This window comes from Scyliorhinus torazame, chromosome 16 (genome assembly GCF_047496885.1).
Source record: "Scyliorhinus torazame isolate Kashiwa2021f chromosome 16, sScyTor2.1, whole genome shotgun sequence".
In the NCBI taxonomy this organism is placed as follows: Eukaryota; Metazoa; Chordata; class Chondrichthyes; order Carcharhiniformes; family Scyliorhinidae; genus Scyliorhinus; species Scyliorhinus torazame.
In genome coordinates, this window is record NC_092722.1 from 131,124,441 (window position 1) to 131,142,073 (window position 17,633).

General features: G+C 47.1%; 1 protein-coding gene across 7 annotated transcripts in view; it reads right to left on the reverse strand.

Annotated features, from left to right (window-relative positions):
* Nucleotides 1-17,633, reverse strand: part of LOC140393076 (exocyst complex component 6-like) — a 246,763-nt gene that overhangs the window by 188,764 nt on the left and 40,366 nt on the right. For all 7 annotated transcript variants that reach the window (XR_011935482.1, XM_072479077.1, XM_072479078.1 and 4 more), the window contains exon 2: nucleotides 2,117-2,288. Coding sequence is in view for 6 of the 7 variants with exons in the window: in XM_072479077.1 (XP_072335178.1) it covers nucleotides 2,117-2,288 (172 nt within the window). In the remaining variant the exon portion in view is untranslated. The remainder of the gene's footprint in view (nucleotides 1-2,116; nucleotides 2,289-17,633) is intronic.

Consider the following 17,633-nt stretch of genomic DNA (forward strand, 5'->3'; position numbering starts at 1 on the left):
TATTTAACTATATTCAAACTACAAACTTTAGAAGCAGAAATTTTCCAATTATGTATTATTATTCACTACAGATATTACTAAGTATTTAACAAATTAATACAACACTTTTTAAGCAGGTGCAGGCAAAGAATGGCATTAGTCATTTCCTACAAATGAAACGGCTCATTACGTCACCACCACATGCAAGCTTATTTTGATTGACTTATTAAGTCAAAGGTACTCCACTTTATTAGACTGGGGTCATTCCCTCATTATCCAAATATCATATACTGCTGCAAAAAGTCCTCGTTTTAGAAGGATGCCCTGCTGTAAACCTGTACTTGGATTCTCAAATGCACAAAAGACATTTTAAAAACTAAGCTGCTGTAAATCAGTATGTGCACATCTTACTGTAGCTATAAACCTGCCACTGACTCTTCATATTGTACAATTCATCGAACAAATCTGATACAGATTTAACTATTTTATTAAATGGTTCCCCTCCAACTTTATGCAGATGTTTTGTAGATTTCAGACACATGTACACTTGGTTCAGGGTCAGTTCCACTATACCCAACAGCAGAACTGTAAAAGAAAGGTAGAGGTAATAAAAAAATAATCATGACCATCACCACCCCCAGTGTGAGAAGCTCTAAATGTACACAACAGAAATAGGCCACTCAGCCCATCATGCTTACACTACTATTTTTGTTACAACTCTAAATCCCTGCCTTTGCAGATAAGTATTTATCTCCCTTTTAAAGACCACAATTGATTACTAGATCTGTAGGCTTCTGCTCAATCTTTTATGGTGAAGTTATTCCTGGATAGATTTTCAACCAGTGTAATTCAAATTCCATCATATGCCCTTGTTCATCCTTTACAAAACGTCGTTTCATCTTTACCATCTCAATTCCTTTTGTTTTCTTAAAGAAAAAGCACTTTAACCAGATCACTTCTCAGCCTCCACATCTCAATAAAACATAACCACACAAATCTCTGTTGCGAGCAAATGCCTTTTCTTAAGAGCCGGTGCAGACTCAATGGGCTGAATGGCCTCCTTCTGCACTGTAAATTCTATGATCTATGATCTATGATCTTTTATCATCCTAATGAATTATTGCTGGACTTTCATCAAAGCCATTATAATGATCCTAAGATAGAATACCTGAAATTCAATACAAATTCCAAGTTCTTGGTACCAAAACAGCAGCACTTTTGTCTTTCATACTTGAAACTTCACAACATAGCTAGTTTTTGAATGTGCAAACTAGCTTTCCGTGTCTTACGTATCTGAAGTCCCAAGATTTTTCATTGCATCATTGACTTCTCCACTTGTACATTTGGATTATATTTCCATTCACCATTCTCATGTTGCAAACACATGACTAAAGTGTCAACCTTTACTCGTTAGTAGCTCTCACACCTCAGAGTTAGAAGGCCTTGGGCTAATTCCAGACTTCAGAAACTAGAATGTGTAAACTTGGTTGACACTGTGGTGCAGTACTGAAGGAGTGTTGTATAGTCAACGGTGCCACCTTCCAGGTAAAACAAACCAAAGAATCATCCACTTTATGAATGTCAAACTACCCAAGGGAAGTTAATGTCAGTGTTTTAGGCTATATTTATCTTTCAACCTCTATCCCAAAGCAGATTATCTGGTCATGAGTCTAATTTAAGAGACAGGAGTAGTTTTGTCACTTCTTCTGGCTGGACTATACTGCAGTGTAGAATGAGTATTGCTTACATTAACACTGCAATGAAGTTACTGTGAAAAGTCCCTAGTCGCCATATTCCGGCACCTGTTCAGGTACACGGAGAGAGAATTCAGAATGTCCAAATTACCTAACAGCATGTCTTTCGGGACTTGTGGGAGGAAACTAGAGCACCCAGAGGAAACCCACGCAGACACAGGGAGAGTCTGCACAGTCAGTGGCCCAAGCATGGAATCGAACCGGAGGCTGTGCGCTGTGAAGCAACAGTGCTAACCACTGCTACCGTGAGTACGTGGAATAGGTGGACCATTCCAACACTGTAGTTTTTAAAATACAATTTGGGAGATGTTGGAGTTTGCAGCATATTTCAAAAGGCACACTTGTATTCTAGTTTTTCGTTCCTCCTCATTGCATTTTCTTACCTTTAGCTTCCCTGCATTTGATCTCACTTTAAGCAGTTCGGTGATAGCATCAACAAAACCCTGATGGTGAAAATTGCACATTTTCTCAATCTCCCGGTCATGATTCCGAATGCGGGCCTCAAGTTTTTCCATGAAACGTTTGTGTGCATTGGGCTGGTCATCATATACCGATCTACCAAAACAGAGAATCAAGCAGTCACAAACAATATTCAATATTTAAGTTTAGCATGGGGAAATATTTATAACATGATTTCAAAAAGAATACAATCGGTTTTACTAATCACCAGGAAATTGTTACAAATGTCCCTGGCGCCATCTAGTGAAAAATATCATTTACAGCACCCGTTTTCTTAACTCGTACCCCAGTGCTGTACACACATATAGACCTACATTAACATTTTTCACTCTTACATTTTCCACAATATTTTGAAACTTGCTTTGAAATGAAAATGATCAGTGTTGCACAAATAGATGAATATCTGAAAAAGTGTTCAAATTCCTTTTGTTGCCCCATCTAAATGCCGAGCATTGGCTCCAGCAGATTTGGTCACAGTCCTCATGAGTTAAATTATTCAATTTAGCCAAGGATTAGTTCTAAAATAATATCTAGCAGGAGCATCAGTGCAACGGTAATGTTACTGGACTAGTAATTCAGAGGTCCAAACTAATACTCCAGAGAGGAAAGTTCAAATCCAACTGAGGGGAGAAACTGGTGCGGTTTAAATTAACCCCCTTTCTGTCCATAATAATAGCAAGTAACAGTTGTACGACACCAAGTGCCAAGCAATGGCCATCTCCAAGAGAGAATCTAGCCAGCAACCCTTGATATTCAATGGCACTATGATCACTGCATCCTCAACCATCTCATCCTGGGGGTTACGATCGACCAGAAACTGAACTGGACCAGCCATATAAATATTGTTCAAGTCAAAGGTAAGTAACTCCCCTGACTGTACAAAACCGGACTGGTGCCCTGATGGATAGCAGCATCCACTTGCCTGGATGAGTGCAGCTCCAACACAAAGCTCAAAAGGGGCTGTTTAGCACAGGGCTAAATCGCTGGTTTTGAAAGCAGACCAAGGTAGGCCAGCAGCACGGTTCAATTCCCGTTCCAGCCTCCCCGAACAGGCGCCGGAATGTGGCGACTAGGGGCTTTTCACAGTAACTTCATTTGAAGCCTACTTGTGACAATAAGCGATTTTCATTTCATTTCATTTCACCCCATTGATTGGCACCCCAGCCACCGCCTTAACAAACAACTCACTCCCTCTACCACCGGCATGCAGTGACAGCAGTACCATCTCAAGATACACCGGAGCAACTCACCTTTGACAGCATCTTCCAAACCCCTGATCTAGAAGGATAAGGACAGGACACCCATGGGAACATCTAAGTTCTCCTCACTCAATAGCAATTACAAAAGGCTGGCCTTCACTATATTCTTCCCAATGGCGTGCTCTATCACCATTTTCTTTATCCTGTTCCCCTCACCCCAATTCCGTCCCTCTCTTCTGTACGTACCTTTCCACAAATCTATCAAATCCACAACAATTATGGTTTGTTAGCGCCACCTGTCTGTTCTTGCTGAATGTCACTCAATGCTTTTTATTTCTTTCAGATCATTACTTGTCCAGTGTTTTTTTCAAATCCTTCTTCTCACGGTGGCCCACAAATCATTTTACAGTAATTTTTCCAGGAATATTTGACTCTGTCAACTTGCACATTTTCTGACTTCCGGTTGCGGCTATGCTTGGGTAGGTCGCACGGTCGGCAGCTCCCGCCGAGAACGGACTTTTGGGCCCTTTTAAGGAGCCCCAGTGGCACTTGGATGACGATTCCTGGTGTGGGAAGGAAGCAGTGAGGTTCCCCCAGCACTGTATAAGTGGACCAGGAGCGGAGCGGTCAAAGAAGTGGCACTAGAGGGGAGAACGGGCGCGGAAAAGCAAGATGGCGGCGGGCGGGGACCAGGCAGCGTGGGCTCAGTGATCTCGGGAGCAGAAGTTTTTGAGAAGTTGCTTTGCGGAATTGAAGGCCGAGATGTTGGCCCCGATGAAGGCGTCGATTGAAAGGCTGGTGGAGACCCAGAAGATGCAGGGGTCAGCGATCAAGGAGGTGCAGCAGAAGGCCTCTGATAATGAGAACGAGATCCTGGGCCTGGCTGTCAAAGTGGAAGCGCATGAGGTGCTGCATAAAAAATGGCAGGAGATGTTAGAGGATCTGGAGAACAGGTCGAGGAGAAAGAACCTGCGGATTCTGGGTCTCCCTGAAGGAGTGGAGGGGTCGGATGCTGGGGTGTATGTGGCTACGATGCGGAGCACGCCGATGGGCACGGGAGCCTTCCAGAGGCCCCTGGAGCTGGATGGGGCACAGAGTCCTGGCGAGGAGGCCGAGGGCGAATGAGCCGCCGAGAGCCGTGGTGGTGAGGTTCCACCGCTTCACCGACAGGGAGTGTTGTCCTGAGATGGGCGAAGAAGGAGCGGCGCAGCAGGTGGGAGAATGCCAAAATCCGCATCAGGACTGGAATGCAGAGCTGGCCAAGAAGAGGGCAGGATTCAACTGGGCCAAGGCGGTCCTCCACGGAAAGGGGGTGAAGTTCGGGCTGCTACAGCCGGCGCGGCTGTGGGTCACGTATCAGGACCGTCACCACTATTTTGATACGCCGGATGAGGCTTGGACCTTTATCAAAAATGAGAAGTTGGACTCAATTAGAGGTTTGTAGCATGTTATGGGGGATGCTGGTGAGTGGGAGGGGCGATGTTTTTTCTGTATGTGTGCTTGTTTGGTGGAGGGGGTTGTTCCTCGCGCTTGCTTGGGGTGGGGGGGGGGGCGGCCTTGTGGCCCTGGGCCTTTGGGGATTGAGGTGAGGCTGCAGGTGAAAGGAGCTGCGCCACAGGGGGCAGGGGCGGCCCAGGCAGGGAGCGTGGGCGTTTTCCCGTGAAAAGGCGGGGGCGGGGTCTGATGCAGGGGGCGGTACTGGCTGGGTGTCCACATCAGTTTATATTTGGGGGGGGGGGGGGGGGGTGACTTTGGCCACCCCACTTTGGTGGGGGAGGGCTGGAGACTTCGAGAGGGATTTCAATAGGGGGATCGGAGGCAGAGGCGGGAGCGGCCGGGGTCAGCAGGAGTCAGCTGACTTACGGGAGTGCAATGGGGGTAGCAGGGAGGTTAAGCAGTTGCTTGGTCGGGGTGCTGCTGTGCTGACTGAGGGGGAGTTGGAGGCAAGAGGGAGAGTCGGGGCGGGGAGCCTCCGCCTGGGGGGCTGGTGGGTGCGGGAGGCACGGGCACGTGGCTGGCCTAAAAAAGGAGATGGCTGGACGCGAAAAACAGGGGGGGGGGTTCGCAACCTTGGTGAGTAAACGGGTGACATTTGAGGCGGTGGGTATTGTGGCGGATAAAGGGGGTCGATACGTGATGGCGAGCGGCAGGGGGCCCGGGTGGTGCTGGTGAATGTATATGCCCCAAACTGAGACGATGCAGGGTTCATGATGTTGAGCCGGATTCCGGATCTGGAGGCAGGTAATCGGATAATGGAGGGGGTGGGGGTCTTCAATACGGTACTGGACCCGGCATTAGATCGGTCTAGGTCGAGGTTGGCTAAGAAGTCGGCTGCGGCCAAGGTCCTGAGGGGGTTTAGGGATCAGATGGGGGGGGGGGAAGTGGATCCGTGGAGGTTTGCCAGGCCAAGGGAATTTTCCTTCTTCTCCCATGTGCACAAGGTCTACTCGCGAATAGACTTTTTCGTGATAAGCAGGGCGCTGATCCAGAGAGTGGAGGGGACGGAGTATTCGGCCATTGCGATTTCGGATCACGCCCCGCACTGGGTGGAGCTGGAGTTGGGGGAGCAGAGAGGCCAGCGCTCGTTGTGGCGCATGGATGTGGGACTGCTGGCGGACGAGGAGGTTTGTGGGCAGGTTCGGGGGTGCATCCAAAGATACGTGGAGGCCAATGATAATGGGGAGGTGGCGGCGAGTGTGGTCTGGGAGGCGCTGAAGGCAGTGGTCAGGGGGGAACTAATTTCAATCAGGGCTCGGGGGGGGGGGGGGGGGGATGCAGAAGTGGTAGCGGCAATGGACGCGGAGAAGGCCTTTGACCGGGTGGAGTGGGAGTATCTGTGGGAGGTGTTAGGTTCAGGGATTTCATAGGGTGGGTTAAATTGTTGTACCAGGCACCGGTGGCGAGTGTATCGACGAACCGGCTGTGGACAGGGTATTTTAGGTTGTACCGTGGAACGAGGCTGGTGTGCCCTTTGTCCCCCCTGCTTTTTGCCCTGGCGATTGAGCTGCTGGCCATGGCGTTGAGGGAGTCCTGGTGGTGAGGAGTTTTCTGTATTTGGGTATCCAGGTGTCCAAGAGTTGGGGGGTCTTGCATAAGCTCAATCTGGCGCAGCTGGTGGACCAGATGGAGGAGGACTTTAGGAGGTGGGACATGTTGCCACTCTCCCTGGCGGGTAGGGTGCAGTCTGTTAAGATGACGGTCCACCCTAGGTTCCGGTTTGTCTTTTAGTGCCTGCCCATTCTCATCCCCAAGGCCTTCTTTAAGCGGGTAAACAGGAGTATTATGGGATTTGTGTGGGCAAATAAGACCCAGAGGGTTAAGAGACTGTTCTTGGAGCGCAGTCGGGGGGGGGGGGGGGGGGGGGGGGGGGGGGGGGGGCGGCATGGAAAAGGCTAGAGGCGGCATCCGGTATAGGTGCCAGCCTGGGGGCACTGGTGATGGCACGTTGTCACTTCCACCAACGCGGTATAACACAAGCCCGGTTGTGGTGGCGACACGGAGGATTGGGGGGCAGTGCAGGCGGAAAAAGGGGTGGTAGGGGCCTCAGTCTGGACCCCGATACGGAACAACCACAGGTTCGCTCCAGGTAGGATAGATGGTGGGTTCCTAAGCTGGCACAGGGCAGGAATCAAAAGGATGGGGGACTTGTTCATCGATGGGACCTTTGCCAGACTGAGGGCGCTGGAGGAGAAATTTGGGTTACCTCCGGGGAATGCTTTTAGGTATATGCAGGTTCGGGCGTTCGTGAGAAAGCAGGTTGGGGAATTCCCGTGGCTGCCTGCCCGGAGGATACAGGACAGGGTGGTTTCGGGCGTGTGGGTCGGGAGGGTAAGATATCGGAGATATACCAGGAGCTGCAGGAGGCTGAGGAAGCCTCAGTGGAGGAGCTGAAGGGCAAGTGGGAGGAGGAGCTGGATGAAGGCCTGTGGGCTGACGCTCTGGGCAGGGTCAATTCCTGCTCATCTTGCGCCAGGCTCCGCCTAATCCAGTTTAAAGTGGTGCACAGGGCGCATATGACAGGGGCGAGGTTGAGTAAGTTTTTGGGGGTAGAGGACAGGTGTGTGAGGTGTTCGGGGGGCCCAGCAAACCACGCCCATATGTTCTGGGTATGCCTGGCGCTTACAGAATTTTGGAAAGGCTTTGCAAAGGCTATGTCAAAGGTCTTGGATACTCGGGTAAAACTGAGCTGGGGGATAGCGATATTTGGGGTATCGGACGATCCGGGAGTGCAGGAGTCGAAAGAGGCCGGAGTTCTGGCCTTTGCCTCCTTGGTAGCCCGGAGAAGGCTCTTGTTAATGTGGAGTGACGCGAAGCCCCCAAGCGTAGAGGCTTGGGTCAATGACATGGTGGGGTTTCTTTGGTTGGAGAAGGTAAAGTTTGCCTTGCGAGGGTCCTTGCAGGGGTTCTCCAGGCGGTGGCAACCGTTCCTTGACTTTCTCGCGGAACGTTAGGTGGAGGTCAGCAGCAGCAGCAACCCGGATGGGGGTGGGAGGCGGATTTATTTTTCTTTTTGTAAGGGGCGCATGCCCCACTTTGCTTTGGGTGTTACATTGTTAAGCGTTTAGAGGATTAAGTTGTTTTGTTTTGTTGGCATATTGCCCTGTTTTCTTTGTATTATTTTCTTTTTTGGAGTGTTCTGTACAATTATTCAAAAACTTTGAATAAAAACATTTTTTTTTTTTTTTTTAAACTTGCACATTTTCTGATACTTGCACCTCTCTCCAAACCCCAGGTCACTCCAGGTCTCCAAACCCCATATTTTGGCATCTCTGCCCGTTCATTGAACCCTAGAATTACTCCACTGCGGAAGGAGGCCATTGGACCCATCAAATCTCCATGAACCCTCTGAAAGAGCATCCTATCGAGGCCCACCCCCACCTAGCCAACACATCTTTGGACACCAAGGGCATTTAACATGGCCAATCCACCTAACCTGCACATCTTTAGACTGTGGGAGGAAACCGGAGTACCTGGAGGAAACCCACACAGACACGGGGTGAATGTGCAAACACCCACACAGACACGGGGAGAACGTGCAAACTCCCACACAGACACGAGGTCGCCCAAGGTTGGAATTGAACGCAGATCCTGGCACCTAGGCAGCAGTACTAACCACTGCACCATCCTATCTTTGTCCATGTTCCCCATCTCAGCAGCTGCAACAGCTTGCATTTTTTATCTAATGCCTTTAATGTAAAGAACACATCCCAAGGTAGTGTGCCCAGGACTTTGTATAGCTGAAACAAGACTTCTATTCCCCGCAGATATAAAGTCCAGCATTCCAAGCCGTTCTTTCCCCTGGCACCATTGTCTCTCTGTGGAAGAGGATTTTATCTTTGGCTGGGTGTAGTAAGGGAAGTATTTTGGGTATTCGGCTCCGTTGGATGAGGTGAAGTTAAAACAGGAGAGTGAATTGGGTCCTATTCTGGAAGAGGTGGAGTCAACTCCACGTCCTCTTGTGCTCAGTTTAGTTTGATCCAGTTCAATGTGGTACACATGGCTCATCTGATGGTGGTGTTTTTGGGGGGTGGACGATAGGTGTGAGCAGTGATCGCTGGGCTGGCCAATCATACGCATACGTTGTTAAGCTTTTGGGTCTCTTTAACACCACGTCAGAGATGTCGAGCTGGAGCCTTGCTGCTGGTGGCCATTTTCAGGGTCTCTTGACTCGCCGGTGAAGGCAGATGTCCTCACTAATAGCCTGGAGAGCTCGGCTTGGGTGGAGGTCTCCTATTCATCCCAGTGTTTCGGCTTGGTTGGGTGAAATCATGGGAGTTTCTACATTTGGAGAAGGTAAAGTACACCGTTCCCCAAGATGGCAGCCATTCTTTTTTTTAAGTCACCGTCAGTTTAAAGGGGTATTGGATGTGCTCTTGATTGTGTTCTGTTTTGATCATACTTATAAGCTTCTTGGGGCAGCATGGTGGCACAGTGGTTAGTACTGCTGCTACATGGCGCAGAGGTCCCAGGTTCGATCCCGGTCTTGGGTCACTGTCAGTGTGGAGTTTGCACATTCTCCTACCTGTGCTTGCGTGGGTTTCACCCCCACAACCCAAAGATGTGCACGTTAGGTGGATTGGCCACACTAATTTGCCCCTTAATTGGAAAAAATAAATTGCGTACTCTAAATTTTTTTTTTCTGTTTTAAAAATAACACCCTGGGCACGATTCAGCCACCGAGATGCACCCGGAGCGGATCTGGGTGAATCGTTGGAGGGGGCAAAATAGAGTTTTTTTTTTTTAAAAAATACTTTGAAGCATCGGTTTTGTATTAAATTGTTATACTATTTTGTTCTAATGGAAAAAAAACTTGCTAAAAATATATTTTTAAAAAAGAAATAGACCAGAGCTGCTGCCACAGTCTTATGCACACTTTACAATCTAGATGTTTCTATTCAATTTTGACACATTATTATTCCTCTCTCTTCCCACTGTGCCTCTTCTTTTCCAGCCCCCCGTGTGTCCCTGTCTAATGTCAGAAGGCTAAAGGAGACTCAAGGGACCAAAAGCTGAGAGAAAGAGGAAAGTCATCAGAGCCGAGGCAGAGAACCAGAAGTTTCAACTGGCACCCAGGTACAGGGACAGGAAAGCTAGTTGGGAGACACCTGGGGCCAGACACATGAGCAGGGTCAGGGAGGCAGCAGCCAAAAAGGAGTGGCAAGTTAAGGCCATGGCACCTGATAGAATGGTGATGGAATCAAAAGGTTGCAGTTACCACAAGTGAAGATGTGCAATCATACTGTGACTGCTCAATACTTACATAGGGAAGTAAGAATTACTTAAATAGGCAATTCCACTACAAATTGACAAAAATTGGGCGAAAATCTTGACACAGGGAGCTTAGCAGAAGTGAACGCACACAGGATTTTAATATGTAAATAAGTTATTAGGAATTTCAGTTTTTTGACAATTCTTCAAGCCTGACTACTTTCAGATTCTTTAGACTGCATTATAAATCTGTTATTGAGTAGAACCTTGAAACAGGAATGGAAATTACAGCTTTTGTTGTCCAAACAATAGTGGCATTTATACAAAAGTGAACATGGCAATTTGTTGTAGTTTAAAAATGCACACTACCCTGCAACGCCACTAGAGGGCTTCTTTAACTGCACCTAAACATGGTTACATCTATTGAAATTCGAAGCAGTACTGAAAGAGTAATAGGAAAGGACTGCTATTAAATGGGGTAGGGTGGAAAAATCAGGCAAAAAAAGTCAGACATGTTTCTGACATGTGAAGTAACAGCAGGAAGATCAGATAGTCTCAAGTGTAGGAGTGGTGATGGAATCAAAAGGTTGCACAGTACCACAAGTGGAGATGTGCAATCATACGGTGAATGGTCAATAATTACATAGGGGTCCAATAATTGCTTGAATAGGCAATTCCATGATAAATTGACAAAAATTGTGACAATCTTGACATCGGAAGTCATAAATAGAATATATGGTACTCATTAATAAATCCCATTGGGACTTCAGGAGAAACATCTTTAGCCCAAGAGTGTAAGAATGTGGAACGTATTTCCAAAGAAAGGAATAGACGTGCTGGGAGGCGACTTGTGCAATGCATAGTCAGTTGTACCAAATGGCTTGTTTAAGTGTTGTAGATGGCTCGCAACTGCCTCTAGAGTGGCAATCTCTGGCAGATTACCCATGTGAGGCTGTGTCTGGGAGTTTGAAATAATTACTCTGGAGTTTTTTTATCTTTCCAATTCTTTCAGAGTAACCATCAGGGAAAAACTGGCAAAACAATCCAAAGTCAGCAATTTAATTGCTTCTGTCAGATGGTTCCAATCAAAGTTTACGCAAAGAGTAGTGAGGCCGTGGAATGCCCTACCTGTACAGTAGTGAACTCGCCAACATTGAGGGCATTTAAAAGTTTATTGGATAAACATATGGATGATAATGGCATAGTGTAGGTTAGATGGCTTTTGTTTCGGTGCAACATAGTGGGCCGAAGGGCCTGTACTGCGCTGTATCGTTCTATGTTCTATATTCTAAAGTACATGTCTGGGTGGAGTTAGCACTTCTGGACAATTTTCAGGTAAACCCCATTGCATGGGAGCTTCATACAAGAATTCCCAGCCCATCATTGGAGCACCTCCTAAATGAGATGTTGGAGCACCAGGAAGTCATGAGCCAAAGTAACTTGATGTAATTCAAATAACTGAAGGAATCTCTGAGCTACTGCTTACCCCAGCAAAAAATACAGACTTGAATTATATAGTGCATTTCATGACATCCCAAAGTGCTTTACAGCCAATGAAGTACTTCACTGTTATCACGTAACAGCAAATTCTGCACAAAATGTAACAATGACCAAATAATCGTTTTGAGATGTTTATTGAGGGATACACCAGTCAGCACTCAGTCACACCTCAATTTTTCCCAAAACATTTGGAGCAGTGTTCCTGAAAACAAAAAATTAACAGCAGCTAAACCTGTGGGGGTGACAAATGTGATTTTAGGGGGCAAAGAACCTATATCGTCACTTTGAGAATGAAAACTCGACTTGATTTCTGGTAAAGTTCCTGACCGTCAGTAATATTACGATAGGATAAGGATAGGAAAGGTGTCAACAAGTAGTTAATCTGAGGGGCGAGTAGATTGTTGGTGTGATTCTTGTCTCAAGCAGGGCTTCTAGTTTTAGAACAATTCACATGCAGAGCAAGGAATAGCTCTCAAGTTTAAATTTAAATTTGGTTTGTTGAACCTCTCATTAACAGAAGGATTTGTTATGCTTCTGGGATAGCCAAGCTGACAATATGTTTGGTGGGGGTTCAAGATGCAAAACACCAGAGTGAATATTAGAACCAGGACAGTTCTTTATTTTTAATATAAATTTAGAGTACCCAATTCATTTTTCCAATTAAAGGGCAATTTAGTGTGGCCAATCCACCTAGCCTGCACATCTTTGGGTTGTGGGGGCAAAACCCACGCAAACACGGTGAGAATGTGCAAACTCGACACGGACAGTGACCCAGAGCCGGGATCGAACCTGGGACCTCGGCGCCGTGAGGCTGCAGTGCTACCACTGTGCCACCGTTAGCTGCCCTTAGAACCAGGACAGTTTGATCCAAGGCGGCTACCTTTAATCTGAGAGTGAACAACTGTAGGATGGTTGGAGATGATTTGAATGGATAACCTTGCTGGAAGTGGGAGGCCCAAGAAATCTTAAACCTTTCTGGAAACATTCAAAGCTCAGACCAAATGGTGAACCCTGCAAGTTTTGTTAAGTATCTGACACTGTGGTTTTGAGGATTAAAGTCAAATGGGTGTAGAAGTGGAGTTGGGAAGTTTAGTTTAGAAAATAAGTACTGGTGTTCGCACTACTTCTAACATGAACATAAATAGCCATTAAAATATGTAATTATGAATCATGTTCTTTCATTTTAACATAGTAAAATTATTTTGTGAACCTTGTGGCTTCATTCTTTTAAATTCTGGGTTTTCGACTTCTACAAAATAAACACTACTTGCCTCTACCGAGATCATTACAATTGGTGGTCTTCAAGTTCCACATCGGAGCAAATGAACTTGGAACCCAAGCAATTGTATTTGGAGACTGGAACTGAATCTCAGGGACATTTTGAGAAAGGCCCCAGAATTTTGAAGTACTGGGACAGGGCAGGTTCCAAGAATCTGGAAACAGAGACACTGGGGTAGTTCCAAAAGTCAAATTAACCTCATTTGGCGTCACTTAGTTGCCAGATCCCTGACAAGAGGGAGCCCAAATATCTCAATTGGAAGGAAATGCCCCCCTCCAACCCACACACCAATCTGACTTGGAACTATATCACCATTCCTTCACTGTCACGGGGTCAAAATCCTGGAACTTGCTCCCTAACATCTTGGATTTGGATACATGTGCACCACATGGACTGCAGTGGTTCAAGAAGGCAGCTCACCAGCACCATAGAGGGCAATAAATGCTGGCCTAGCCAGTGATGCCCACATTCCATGAACAGATAATATGTTTTTTTAATAAAGTTGAGGGCAATCGAACACAGATTCACAGGCAAAATGAGAGGAAAGCAAACAAGTGTGAAAGGCAAATGAATTTGCATTTATATAGATCTTTCATGATCTCAGCTCATCCTAAAGCATGCAACAGCCAATAAAATCACTGTTGTATAGTCACCGTCATAATACAAGGAAACATGGCAGTCCATTTATGCACAGCCAGGTATCACAAGAGATATATGATAATGACTACAACTGTTTCTGTGAAAGAGGAGGTAGTTGAGACACTATGAGCTAAAGGCAGTATTTGATCAGAACCACCAGAAGCAGATGTAATGTATCCAAGATAGTGAAGGAAAGAAGCATGGAAATGGATGCAGTGCTGGCTATAATCATCAAGTCTTAGGATGATGCCACAGGACTAGTGGATTGCGAGGGTATAAGGAAAAGCTAAGCAAGTACAAGCCAGAGAGTTTAACCGCTGTAGTGGGAAGGATTTAAAAACAACATAGCCAGCAGTCACTTGGACAAATGTAGCACAGTGGTTAGCACTGTTGCTTCATAGCACCACGGACCCAGGTTTGATTCCTGGCTTGGGCCACTGTCTGTGTGGATTCTGCATGTTCTCCCAGTGTCTCCGAGAGTTTCCCCTGCATACTCCGGTTCCAGTTTCCTCCCACAATGTCCCGAAAGAAATGCTCGTTAGGCAAATTGGACATTCTGAATTCTCTGTCAGGTGTACCCGAACAGGAGCCGTAGTGTGGCGACTAGGGACTTTTCACAGTAACGTCATTGCAGTGTTAATGTAAGCCTACTTGTGACATTATTATTAAATGTGGATTAATTAAAGAAAACCAGAACAGACTAGTTAAATACAAGTTGCCCATAAGAAGTATTTTTTTAAAAATAAATATAATTAAGAATTTTAACACAATTTTTCACCCTTACAAACAAACCCCCCACCCCCATAACAAAAAGAAAGAAAGCACACCTAGCAAGACATGAACATGGTAAATCGATATGATACAGAGCTTTGTACATTGGATTCCTCCCGTACATGTCAGTTTTCCAGATCCTTCATGTATTTTCTTGCTCAAATACCCCCCCAAATAAACCCCCCTTCCCCTCCCTCCCTCCTCTTTTCCCCCCCGCCCTCCCCCCCTCCTCTTTTCTCCCCCCCCTCCTCTTTTACCCCCCTTCCCCTCCCCGGGTTGCTGCTGCTGACCGACCTACATCTAACGCTCCGCGAGATAGTCTAGGAACGGTTGCCACCGCCTGTAGAGCCCCTGCGCAGACCCTCGCAAGGCAAACTTTATCCTCTCCAGCTTGATAAACCCTGCCATATCATTTATCCAGGCCTCCACGCTGGGGGGCTTCGCCTCCTTCCACATTAGCAAGATCCTTCGCCGAGCTACTAGGGACGCAAAGGCCGGAATGCCGGTTTCGTTCGCCTCCTGCACTCCCGGCTCGTCCACTACTCCAAATAGTGCTAGCCCCCAGCTTGGCATGACCCGGACTTTCACCACCTTAGATACTGTTCCCGCAACTCCCCTCCAGAACCCCTCCAGTGCCGGGCATGACCAAAACATATGGACATGGTTCGCCGAACTTCCTGAGCACCTCCCACATCGGTCCTCCACCCCCCTCATATGCGCTCTGTGAACTACCTTAAACTGTATCAGGTTAAGCCTGGCACACGAGGAAGAGGAATTAACCCTACTTAGGGCATCAGCCCACAGCCCCTCCTCAATCTCCTCTCCCAGCTCCTCTTCCCATTTACCTTTCAGCTCCTCTACCAAAGCCTCCCCCTCTTCTTTCATCTCCTGGTATATCGCCGACACCTTGCCCTCCCCGACCCATACACCCGAGATCACCCTGTCTTGAATCTCCTGTGCCGGGAGCAACGGGAATTCCCTCACCTGTCGCCTCACAAAGGCCCTCACCTGCATGTACCTGAAAGCATTTCCCGGGGGTAGCCCAAACCTATCCTCCAGTGCCCCTAGGCTCACAAACGTCCCATCAATTAACAGGTCCCCCATTCTTCTAATCCCTGCCCGATGCCAGCTCTGGAACCCCCCGTCCATCCTCCCGGAGACAAACCAATGGTTACCCCTGATCAGGGACCACACCAAGGCTCCCATTACACCCGTGTCGTCTCCACTGGCCCCAGATCTTTAGCGTTGCCGCCACCACCGGACCCGTGGTGTACCTTGTCGGCGAGAGCGGCAGCGGTGCCGTCACCAACTCCCCAGGCTCGTTTCTTTGCAGGACGCCATCTCCAACCTCTTCCATGCCGCCCCTTCTCCCTCCATCATCCACTTACGGATCATCGCCACATTGGCTGCCCAGTAGTAGCCACCCAGATTCGGCAACGCCTATCCTCCTCTGTCCCTCATAAGTATTTTTGATGTGGTACCAGAGGTTGATGGTACTACAGTTAATTACCATAGATGCTACTACAGTACATGGACCTCCAAAAAGCATTTGATTAAGCACACATACTGGCTTGTCAGCAATGTTTGAAGAGCAGTACAAATATAATATTGGCTGAGCGATAGAGGAAACAATAGCGGTGAGTGGGTGGCTGCTTTTGGACTGGAGGAAGGTATATTGTGAGGTTTCCCCCAAGAGTCTGAGAAGTACGAAATGGCATGTTTTGATGAATACCTTTCTAAAAGGGGGGCAGGGGCAAAGGGACCTGGGGATAGATGTGCGCATCATTGAAGGTGGCAGGACAGTCTGAGAAAGCAGTTAAGCAAAAGGAATCCTGGTCTTTATAAATAGAGGCAACATACACAAAGTCAAGATGGAGTTATGATAAGCCTGTATAAAACTCTGGTCCAGCCTATTGTGTTCAGTTCTGGATATCACTCTTTATAGGAAGGATATAAAGGCATTTGGAGAGGCAGCAGAACACATTGGCAGGAATGGCTCCAGGAATGAGGAACTTGGAAGATTTTAGAGGTGTTCACAAAAAAAAAAAAAAATCAGGAATCTGGAGAGAGTAGAGGGAGAAACCATTACCATTGGCAGACAAAACCAAATCAGGGGAAGGACAGTAATGTTAAAACAGTAACGGACAAAATGGCAGCATGCAGATTGACTTTAAGCAGCAAGTGGTCAAGGCCTTGAATGCACAATCCAGAAGTGTGGAGGAGGAGGCAGCAAGCATCAATTACAGTCTTCAAAAGAAAATTGAATATTAGAATCATAGAAGTTTACAGCATGGAAACAGGCCCTTCGGCCCAACCAGTCGATGCCGCCCAGTTTTTACCATTAAGCCAGTCCCAGTTGCCCGCACTTGGCCCATAACCCTCTATACCCATTTTACCCATGTAACTATCTAAATGCTTTTTAAAAGACACAATTGTACCCGCCTCTACTACTACCACCTCTGGCAGCACATTCCAGACACTCACTACCCTCCGAGTGAAGAAATTGCCCCTCTGGGCCCTTCGGAATCTCTCCCCTCTCACCTTAAACCTATGCCCTCTAGTTTTAGACTCCCCTACCTTTGGGAAAATATGTTGGCCATCTACCTTATCTATGCCCCTCATTATTTTATAGACCTCTATAAGATCACCCCTAATATTATCTGACAATTGAAAAAAATATGATGAAAGGTTGGGCTGGAATAAGGCAAGTTGCTCTTGCGTAAAGTGGATTACAGGTATGGGGTGGAGGTGTGCTTAAGTGGGGTGCTCTTTCTAAGGGCTGGTGCAGACCCGATGGGCCAAATGGCCTTCTTCTTCTGCACTGCAAATTCTATGTCTTTGTAACCTGCACAACTTTTAGACTGTGGGAGGAAACTGGAGCACTCTGAGGAAACCCACAGAGACACAAGAAGAATGTGCAAACCTCACACAGACAGTCGCCCAAGGCCGGAATTGAACCCAGGCCCCGTGAGGCAGCAGTGCTAATCACTGTGCCACTATGAGATACGATGGGCCAACTGGCCCTTGTATGCTGTAATCAGTTTATCATCAATGCTGGCCAGAATGAAGGAGTACCTTGCACAAGGTCTAGTGAGAAAACAGCCCCTCTGGCAGTTCCTTAGCATTAACCTGGATTATGTTTTCAAGCCCCTGCAGTGGGTCTTCTGACTGAGGTGGGAAGGCAACCATAGAGCGAGAAAGATGCAGGATACTTGCAGGGAACTGGCTAAATTCAGAGGCAGAGATACTTTGTTGGGAACATAGTATAAGTTTGTAATGTTCTGATGACAGACCACAATAGTTATAAACTTATTGTCACAAGTAGGCTTCAACGAAGTTACTGTG